At 54.2% G+C, this 10,613-nt stretch overlaps 1 protein-coding gene across 1 annotated transcript in view; it reads right to left on the reverse strand.

Moving 5' to 3' along the window:
* USP7 (ubiquitin specific peptidase 7) overlaps window positions 1–8,742 on the reverse strand; it is a 65,761-nt gene extending 57,019 nt beyond the window's left edge. Inside the window, exon 1 of the mRNA XM_053894575.1 lies at window positions 8,573–8,742. Within this exon, the coding sequence (XP_053750550.1) occupies window positions 8,573–8,654 (82 nt within the window). The 5' untranslated portion in view covers window positions 8,655–8,742. The remainder of the gene's footprint in view (window positions 1–8,572) is intronic.
* Between the last annotated feature and the right edge of the window lie 1,871 nt (window positions 8,743–10,613).

Genomic DNA, 10,613 nt, shown 5'->3' on the forward strand with positions numbered 1-10,613 from the left:
ATCCACTTCTTTGAACAAAAGAGAACTTAGCTCTGAGCTTATAAGACACAGCTGAAGCTGTCCACAGAGAAATTCTAGAAAATCACTTTAAAAATCTCCCCCATTCTCGGTGTACCTCTCTAGCACTAAATTCGCAGGAGTATTAGCAAAACAGAGAAACACTAGGGATAAACATCAGCCCCCATGAGCAGCAGAAGCGAGATCATTTGTTACTTTAAGAACTACACATGGAGGCTCTCGATGTGGGGGTTGCGACTTCACACAAAGTCGGGTTTGGTTACCAGAGCGGACCGACGGGCAGTTACCAGTGTAATAGGGTCTCTCTACACTCATGGTCTAGACACACACTTTCAATGAACACAAACGGTTTCTGTAATTTTCTTTCTTAGGATGTATGTTTGTTCTAATCACTGATTTCAACGGTTAACTGTACATTTGTTGAATTAATAATAAACCTGGGCTTGTATTTTGTAGGTTTACTTGTATTTCACTTACATCGTTTGTTGGCACTGTATTTCTACAAAATACAGTCTAGAATGTCCACAGTGGACTAGAAATTAAAGAAAAAACCTGGTTCTTCACCACAAATAACTGGAGAAGCTAGCTCTATAGGGTTTGCCCAAGAATTATTTTATTCATTTTAACTGAGCTCTCCCAGAACACTTCCCAACATTCAATGTGATACCAATGCTTCCAGAAACACCACCAGCCAAGGATCCAACCAGATCATTTAGGCCAGCACCGGCCACTAACACTTTCTGCCGTTGCCAGAAGTACCCTGTACCTGCACTGTCCAACATGGTGGCCACCAGCCACGTGTGGTTATTCATCACTTGAAATGTGGCTAGTAAAAACATTTTTTAATATGGCAAGTCAGTTAAGGAATAGGATTAATTTAAATTTTTTTAATTTTTTAATATTTATTTTTGAGAGAGGCAGAGCATGAGTGGAGGAGGGGCAGAGAGAGAGAGGGAGACACAGAATCCAAAGCAGGCTCCAGTCTCCACGCTGTCAGTACAGAGTCTGATGGGGGGCTCGAAACCACAAACTTCGAGATCATGATCTGAGGCAAAGTCAGACAACTCAACCAACTGAGCCACCCAGGTGCCCCTAATTTTTTTAACGTAAACTCTACACCCAACAACGGGCTAGAACTCATGACCCCCAGATCAAGAGTTGCATGCTCCATCAAATGTACCAACCAGGCGCCCCAATTTTATTTTAAACCTAAAATTGCAGGGCTGGTGGCCACTGTAATGCACTGCACGGGTCCTTATACCCATGTGGCATCTCCTCCCCCCCCCCCCCCGCCCCCATATGAAAACAAGTGGATTTCTGGAGAAAGATGGGCCTAAGAAGGAACCTGATCTCAGTTTGTTCTCATCAGAACCAGGAGGAGACCTGGAGTGCTTCGGAGAAATGAGGAATCCTGGCTAGGACAGCACCCCACTCCAGTCCAACCCAGGACAGGCAACCCCTCAGCCACTACCGTTCCCAGTCTCGAGTGGGAGAGTCAGCCCAAAGGCTGGGGCTCACAAAGGGGCCACAGCAACCCACGCCCCCACCAGCTGCTTCTGAGGGCATTCTGCGAGTCAGGCTTTTCCACCCGATTTGTGCATCCTCTTAATCCTTACACACTCAGCATAGAAGAGAGAAAGGCTGAGAATCTTTGGGGACAATTCTTGTAAATGTCCATGATGGAGACAAAACAGCACTATGGACTGAGGAATGTTTTTAACCACTTCACATACAGTTTCTTTGACTGAATAATGTCTCCTCCATGGTGATCTAAACCACCGAATGCAAGAAGCAGGCACTTCAAAATCATCCACCCAACACTAAGAGAAGCTAGGCTGCTTAACCACACCGACAGTTAAGAACTGTTACACGCACTCGTTTCAAGACAGCCACTGCACAGGGTCAATTAAGAGCCTTGAAACAGAACCTATTCCTGAAAGTCGCATTGATGAAACATACTTCCAACTCCAGGTACGGGGCCCATAAGTCCTTTTATAAGGGACCCCGCAGTGATGGGGTTTGCTCAGCCAACACATTAGAGCCACTGGACAGGGTCTCCCCCGGAAAATCCCCCATCAACTCCTTCTGAAAGTACTATGAATCGGGTGGCAGGAGGGGTGGCCAAGAGAAGTTTTAGTTCCACCCAGACACCTGTGGCTACACCCTGGAGCGTATCACACTCTACAAGACAGGCCACTCTCGTAAACTCAGACCAGAGGCCAGTTTAGCAACTTACTGTGAGAGCAAGGCCTTCCCCAGGTGGATATGCTGAGGGCTGGCACACGATACAAGAGTCCTACCAGTATCAGGATGTCAGGAAAACCAATTTAGTCACTGGCACGGAATCAAAACCGGAGGACCTAGGCTTTGAATATTCTATGCCAGGCAGGAGAATCACACAGAACCGCTGTGGTCACACAAGGGAACCTCCTCCTCCCTAGCTTTCAGACTCTCAATGACCCCCTCCCCCACACCCGACCAAAAAAAAAGGGATCGACCTGAGCCACCCTGAGACTCTGACCACTCACGTGGCAAACGGTGGACTAGAGCTCCCTCAGGCAGGTAACCTGTTCTCTTCCAAAGGACACGGGCCCCCCTGGGCATGTGTGTCCACATTAGCAGCGGTGACCTGCGCAGTCTCCACACCTCCAGGCTGGCCTAAGAACTGAGCTGGCGACAAGCAGCACAGGGGCCAGGGAGGGCCCACCGGGCGGGGCGAGGAGCACCGTGCTCCCTGTTACCCCCAGAGGCCTTCCAACCCCAGCTCTTGCCACCCCAACAACACGCCGTGCCACCACTTCTCAGGGTGCAGCCCTCGAGCTCTCCCTCCCCCTTCTCCTGCTCGACTCCCACTTAGCCCCGTCGTCCCCATGTTCTGGAAGCATTCAGCTCTTGCCCAGGTCCATGTATTTCCTGACTCTCTCATTACCCCCATTCCCAACTTCCAAGTTCTAATTCACCAACCCTCAGAAGTAGGCCTGCTTCTCTTCAAGAGAATTTCAACACGTCTGACTTCTCATTAGCCAAGGCATGTGTTAACTTACTAGAAAAATGGCATAACTGACTTTCCTGCCTACGCGTGACACTTAAAATCCTGCTTCCTCCAACTTTCTTAAGTCCAAGTAAGTTCAGGACAAGTTCACGAAGCAGGTGACATTGAACAGTCAACTCTGTCACGGTACGTGTCAAGAAGTGCCTCGTTACAACTCTTTGTCTCCAGAGTAAGATCCCTTTGCCTTGGAAATCAAACAAAAAGACTCAGGCTACATACTACTCATCCAAAAAACCAAAAGAGTAACAAAACCAAATTTTAAAATACTCAGAAGAAACAGTCAGTAATTTATATAGACCCGTCAACACCCTGGTCTGGAAAACAGAAATGAGCTCCTCCTTCCAAAAGGATCAAAAATGCCATCTGAAGCAACTTACGTTAAAAGCAATAAAACTGAATTAGCAGCTATCAAAGCAACATCAGTTTATGGCTTCGGCTTTCTCTTTCACACACCACCTTGCCAGCCAGCCGCCTCCTGTTGTACCGTTTAGCCTTAGAATTGCTTTTTCCTGCATGAATATCCCCCACGAGTACATTGAACAACAAAACAACAAAAAAAAGAACAGGAGACGGTCACCTTCCACACTAACAAGCCAACACTGAGGAAGAGAGGGGTATGCGAGGGACAACCACGGTCTACGGGACTCCAGCGCAAGCCAAACAGCCGTGGCAACCAGAAAGGTTTAGGGAGAAGGTGGCATGGGAACAGGTTTTGAACCACTGTCCTGGGGTATCCATCCTGTGCGCATTCCCAAAAGAGAAGCCATCGGTGTCTATGCAAGGCCCCAAAGCCGGGGCTGCACCCCAGGAAGCACCAGCCTGTGTGTGTTCGGACCCCAAAGCACAAAGAAGGCCAAGGCCAATCCTGAGGACTCTGATGGCCTACACGGGACTGTGTGACTCCCCACATACAGCACACCTGCGCCCCCCTAAAGCAGGGCGGTGAAGGGGCCAAGCGGTCCTGCGGGCAGTCTACTTTCAAAGAGCTGCACGAGCCGTGTGAGGTTCGGGAGGGATGGAAGCAGACACCAGCAAGAAGGCTATTGCAAAGTCCCAGCATGAGGCAACAGGGGCCTCATTTAGGGTGGTGGCTGAAACCAAAGGGCTTGGTAACAGGATGTGGGGATCCAGAGAGAAGAATTCAAGGCCAACTCCCGAAGCGTGGAGACTGGGTGACCTGATTCTCAACCTCAAATCATCATTACATGCTCTAAAACTTTTCCCAGAACAGGAATACTCTTTATCACAGGGCTACTGAGCTGAGCACACTTCAGTGCCCGTGTGTCAGCGCCCCAAGTCCACTCGTGTCCTCTGTCATCCACAGATGTTTCTTAAAATATTATACCATTAACCTTAAGTACCTCTTTAGGCATCTCAAGCCCAGAATTCCATAATGCTGCTTAGATTGAGGCTGGTCCTGTTTTCTTCCTAGTCCACACTAGGACATAATCACCGTAGGACATTTCTGCACACCACGGAAAATCACAACCTGCCCTACCTGTGTATGCCATGCTCTGGTCCTAAGTCGATCGCTTCCTCCCGTGCAAGGCTCCACTGTCCCAGGAACCCCACGAATTGAACATCCACACTCCCAGTTCTCTGCACAGTACTTTACAAGAGCTCTGTGCTCTTGTCACACAATTAAATGGCAAAGTCCACACTCAAACTCAGGCCTGGCCCAAAGCCTGTGCTCAAGCCACCATACTGCCACACCACAAGGAGCTGGAACTCAGCGGCCCCTTTCTCCCTTTCCACCAAGCTGACTGCAAAAAAATAAAAATAAAAATAAAAATCAAGGAGGAAGGTACTCACTTTCTTCCCATATTTGCTGTTAGCAAGCTTTTATTTGTTCCCAGATCATCAAAATCAGCAGCCTGAGAAAATCGAAAGGGTTGATGCCTGTGGGGAGTAACTTCCAATCCTACCAAAACCTGCCAGGCTCAGAGTCAGACATTTCCAGGTTTGGCCTAATTTTTTTCTGTATTTCTTCTGGGTTCTCTAAGTTGACTTTCATCTTGTAGCTTCGCGGTTGTTGTACCAACCAAGGCTAACGCGAGAGAAAAATAGGGATTCCCGTGATTTTTGTCTTGTTACAGGGCTATCTGAAAAGGCAACTTGCATTTTAGACAGAATAAAATGTGCCCGGTTTGGTTTATCTGGGTGCGTGTGTGCAAGGAAACTCCCTTTCACTCCCAAACCTGCCTTAGCACAAGGGTAACTCGAAACTCCACCTCCCCACGAAAGTTTGAAAGAAAAAGAAATCCACCAGTGCTGCCTCTTCCCAACCAAAAACACTGAAGTCAATGATCAATTCTTTGCAAACTGCAGATGACTCATTGATTTGCTCCCAGCTTGGTGTCCCAACGGCAGTGGTCTGAGTGTTGTACCGAGGTCAAACAAAACTGTCTGTCCCCAACAGTCTAAGAGATCACACTCTGCAACGGAGATTGCTCACAGGGGCCGAAGAAGCAGGGAACAAACATCAGGGTATTTACATTTGTGCTGGCCCGTCTATGCAGCAGAAGCAAGGGCCTTGGGAAAACTTCCTGTTGACTGGACAGGGCACAGCACTGACCAGATGATCACCGCTCCAAGTACTCAGAGGGCAGAGGCCTGCGCAAGTTGCTCCTTCAGGCCCTCGGCCCGCACCTCCTCTGAGTTAGACAAGGAATAAACTGCTAAGTGAATTCCTTCCTGGCCAGACCGAATAACACCACCGCCACCGCGTGTGCCTCCCCACTTGAAACGTGTGATCAACTGCTTCGGGACCTAGAGGAGGCATGGGGTCCGACCCCCACGAACTGCCGTCCTGTCCCTCGTCTCTTCCCTCTCTGCCCTTCACCCTTTCTAACTTTCGCAACTGCTCAGAACAAGTCATTTTTAAAATAACGAAGCGTGAGCATTGTTATTCTACGGCAGATACGCAAGGACCGAGCAAAGTTCCGTCAAAAGCAAATGCAATCCCAGAGAAGTGGAGTGAGAAAGAGAGCAAACTAACACTGACCTACTGATAGGAAAGAACAACCGACCTAACCAGTCTCCCAAGCTCCTCCGAAACGGCCCTGCCCAGGAGGGGCAGGTAGGATGCTCCTCATTGACAAAGCCTTCCCTTCCTCAAGCTGATCAGAACCCTAACTGCTACCAGCTGCCAGTTCTATTGGACTCAGGGCAGGTTCAAGGCACTAGCATAACCTGGCACGTGAAGCCAAATGGAGTTGATTGTCACTAAATCCCACCCTGCTGGCTTTTTAGTAGGAAGGATTCTTCCCCTCTTCCTGATCCTAAACTACAATATTTAAAGCCAGCACATTTCAGGAGTGGGAAGCTTAATAAAGGCTGATAGATTGCCTAAGACACAGGCAGCTCTGTGGACCACACACCTGTCGGTGCTCACAGGGAATTGACAATCCCAAGTCCTACAGAGGCAAGGTATCGGTGGGATAATGAATTTGGGACAGAGATCCACTCAAAAGAAACAAGTTTTCTCAAGTTTTAGAAATCAGCATTAATAACCGCAACCTTCCCCTCCAATTTTGAGATTCCAGTAAATTCGCAGATTAATGATTTCAGGGGTGACCTTTCCAATACGAACTTTGATATGAAAATAAAACTCCATGAGAAAAGGAAGTCATCTTGCAAGCATAGAGTGTGTGGATTTCTTGGAACTGTGGATTTCTGAAAATTCTCCCAGTACCCTTCAGCACTCTCCAATCTTACAGAAAAGTCCGCAGAACTCGGGGCATGACAATTTCCCCAAAGACGGTTCTGCATCAGAAATAGGTCCTTCAGTGATGTCCATCTTTACTGCTTCTCACTACTATTTTAAAACACTTGGAAAAGCGGTAAAACGACATATAGGGGAAATCAGGATGCTAGCACTGTTGGATTTTTGTCTTGATGGAGCGCTATTCAAAAAAAAAAGGGGGGGGGAGGGACTGAAAAGCAACCTGTTTGGTTATGTGGCATAAAAGGAATACCCAAAATTGTCTCAGCAACATATTCCTGCAACTAGCTGGTTTAATCACACATGCCAAAAGCTTCGTGAAGCTACTGCCTTCCTGAAGCCAAAGGAAATACATAGCCCGGTCCTTGGCGCGGACTCTGCTCTCCTGTTCCCCACGACTGCCCATTGTTAAGTACCACTGGGAAGTGCTTTCTGCAGGCATTTCCACCACTTTGCCTTTTGCAATCTGGCAAGCCATTTTTTTCAGTGAACATCCAATTACTGGCAGTACGTCATTCACAGGGGAACACCAGTCATGGTTAAGTGTTCCCACCAACCAGGGTGGCAGGCAGTGCCCCACACGTGTAGCCACCCGACAGGACAAATGTGGTCCTTTGCCTCAGCTTCCTGAGCAAGGTTCCATTCATTTATGCAACCCGAGATCGCTGGCTAAAAGCAAACTAAGAACATTCAGTGCCCACTTCACTTAGCTACCCCCTTTTTTGGCTCCTGCCGGTCTGACCCCTCATGTCAGGTAAAAAAGCTGTTTTTCCAGACTACTTTGACTTTGCTCTTTTAAACACTTGGGGCCACGAGAACTAAAAGATGCCTTCCAATGGTCAACTTGCCCGAAATATGTAAACCAAAGACTCTTGACATCAAACCTTTATAACCAAGACCCCGTATCTGGAAGTACCTGAGGAAACTGCTGCCAGAAGGGCAGAAAATTAAGTTACTTTTGGAGTCAGGATTGATTCGGCTGTAGGTAGCCATGTGCGGCGGGGCTCTCGCGCAGTTGCAAACACACACCTGGCCGGATGCTGACTGCACCGCACACAGTCGGGTAACCAAACTCTCCCCTCCCCGCCCCCCGCCCAAACAGGTAAGTAGAAACAGAGAGCGTCCGGCTCAGAACTCGGGGCCAGTCCCAAGGCGGAGAACATGTGCCTTCCTTGCAGGTGTTGTTCCAAAATGAAGCCCGACGCTAGGAATTGCCGTTTTAAAGGGATCCGGGGGAACGCCTCGCAGCCCCGGTGGGCGCTCCGGGGGAGCGCACGCGAGCAGGTGCGGGCGAGCCCCGCGTCCACGGAGGGCGAGCGCTCCCCAAGCTCGCCGGCCAGAACCGGGCCAGGCGAGGCAGATCCCGGGGACGCCCGCCACGGGGCACGGCCCGCCCCCACCCACACCCCACCTTCTCCCCACCCCCCACCCCCCCCCCCCCCCCGGAGCCCGGCTCCCGACCCGACGGCCGCCAGCAGCCCCGGAGCACGCCTGCGTCCCTCGGGCGGCCAGGGCGCCCTCATTCACAAGCCCGGGATCCAGGCGCTTTGTGCCGGAAGGCGCCCCGGACAATGAGCCGGGCAGGGGGCCGCCGGCCGCCCCCAGCGCGCGCGGGCCCGGCATGACGGTGCAGCCTCGCCCGGCCCGGCCCAGGCCCAGGCCCGCGGCCGCCGGGGCCTGCTTAAAGATGGCGAGCCCCTCGCGTGGCTCCCGCGGCTCCCCCCGGCCACAATGGAAGGCGCCCCCCGGCCCCGCCGAGGCCGGTCCGCGGGCCTCACCTTCCATCTCCATGTCCTCGGGCTCGCTCAGCTGCTGCTCGCCCGCTTTCTGCTGCTGCTGCTGCTGCTGCTGGTGGTTCATGTCGGCCGCGGCCTGGGCCTCGCCTGCGGCCGGGAGCCCGGGCTGCGGGCCCGGCGGGCGGGCGGCGGCGGCGGCGAGCCGGGGCGGCGGCGGCGGCGGCGGCGGCGGGGCGGCCTCCTCCTCCTCCTCCCGCGCGTCGTCGGCGGCGGCGGCGGCCCCGGGGCGGCCCGCGGCGGGCGGCGGCGGCGGCGGCGGCGGCGGCAGGGAGACGCGCACGTACTTGCTCGCGATTCGCCCAATCTCGGCGCCGAGGCGGGCGGGCGGCCGGCGGGCCGGGCCGGGCGGCCTCGTCGCTCGCTGCGGCCGCCGCCGCCGCCGCCGCCGCCGCGGGGCCCGCCTCCCGCCGCCGGGGCCGGGGCCGGGGCTGCGGGGCCGCGGGCCGGCCGGGGGCGGAGGGCGGCCGGGCGGGGGCCGCGGAGTCAGCCCCGCCTCGGGCCGGGCGCGGCGGGCGGGAGGCCTGGCCGGCCGCGGCGGGCCTGCGGGGCCTGGGGCCGGCGGGAGCGGCGGCGGCGCGGGCGGGCGACTGGCCGGCCGCGCTCGGGGCGCTGCGGCCTCCGCCTCCTCGGCGTCGTCGTCGGGGCTCCGGCAGCGGACGCGGCGCCCGGCGGCTCGGCTCGGCTCGCTCTCAAAATGGCGGCGGCGTGAAATGTCACATCCGCATGGGGGGCCCGAGAGCGAGCGAGCGAGCGAGCGGAGAGCGGGCGGGAGGCGCAGGGAGCGGGCGGGCGGGCGGGAGGGCGCCGAGCAGGAGGGCGGAGCGGGAGCGGAGGGCGGAGCAGGGGAGGCGGAGCAGAGAGCGGCCCGCCCGCCGCTGCCGCCGCAGCCGCCTCGGCCCGCCCGCCCGCCGGCTGCGGCTCCGGCTCCGGCTCCCGCTCCAGCCCGCGTCGCACCGCGCCCCCCGTGCCTCCCACGCCCCCAGCGCCGCCCGGCCCCGGGTGCCTGCCCCTGAGTCCCGGGACGCGCCGGTGCGGGCCCCCCGGCACCCCGACCCTGGAGGGTGAGAGCCCCGAGCCCGGCCCAGCGCAGGGGCCTTCCCCCCTCCTCCCCATACCCTGGGGCCCTCGGCGCGGCCGTGTGACCTTGGGCGTGTAGCTGACCGGGCTGCTTAGAACAGGGTCTGGGACAGAGCCGGGGGCGACGCGTACCACCAGTGCCTATGGTCAGCAGTAGTAGTAGGATTGCTCTCCACCCTTAACCGAGCTGTGTTGTACGTGCCCAATACCCTACGTGGGAGAACTTATTTTCTCATTGTAGTCCAAACCAGAAAAGTTAAGTCCCTCAGAACTGACCCCAAAAGCTCTTCGTGTGGCATTTAACCTGTTCCCCTCAAATCAGCACAGACTGGTGAGTAGCGTCTCAGCTTTTTTATGGTAACCGAGGCAGCGCAGGTGAATAAATAGGCAAAAAGGACATACATCTCTGTACATCTGTCCCCATCTAAGGGACCGTCTCAAAGGAGAATGTAATTTTGCCCCCTAAAATGGCCAGGAAGTTGTGATTCCCACCCCACTTTCCATCTCCGTATTTCCTTTCCCTGCATTTTTCTCCAGTTTAGTTAGGATCGCATCTCCACACCCACAAAAGAACGTTTTGTTCACTGTGGTGTCCCACGTGCGTGGGACATTGCAAGGACTCAATGAATATTTGTTAAATGAATGCTTGATTCAAATGTGACTGCCCCCCCCCCCAAGCATTTCATATATGCGAAGGTTTCCCACCAGCGGAATTTCTTGCTAGACCAAGGAAGGCAGCAAATGAGAGGGAAGGAGTGACTTCACCAAGAATCGGTCCCAGTCCCTGGGTCACCCCCAGATCCCGAAGAGGTGTTGTTATTCACACAGATTCTCACAAATGCTAATGAACTGTTCTCAGATGCAAAGGAATCCTCCCCTCCAGCTCTGCAGAGCCTTGGGGAGGGCAGAAAGGACCTTGGGGGGGGGGGGGGGGGCAGTTGGCAGA

The sequence above is a fragment of the Panthera pardus genome, unplaced genomic scaffold (genome assembly GCF_024362965.1).
Source record: "Panthera pardus isolate Hobbes unplaced genomic scaffold, ASM2436296v1 HiC_scaffold_5, whole genome shotgun sequence".
NCBI lineage: Eukaryota > Metazoa > Chordata > Mammalia > Carnivora > Felidae > Panthera > Panthera pardus.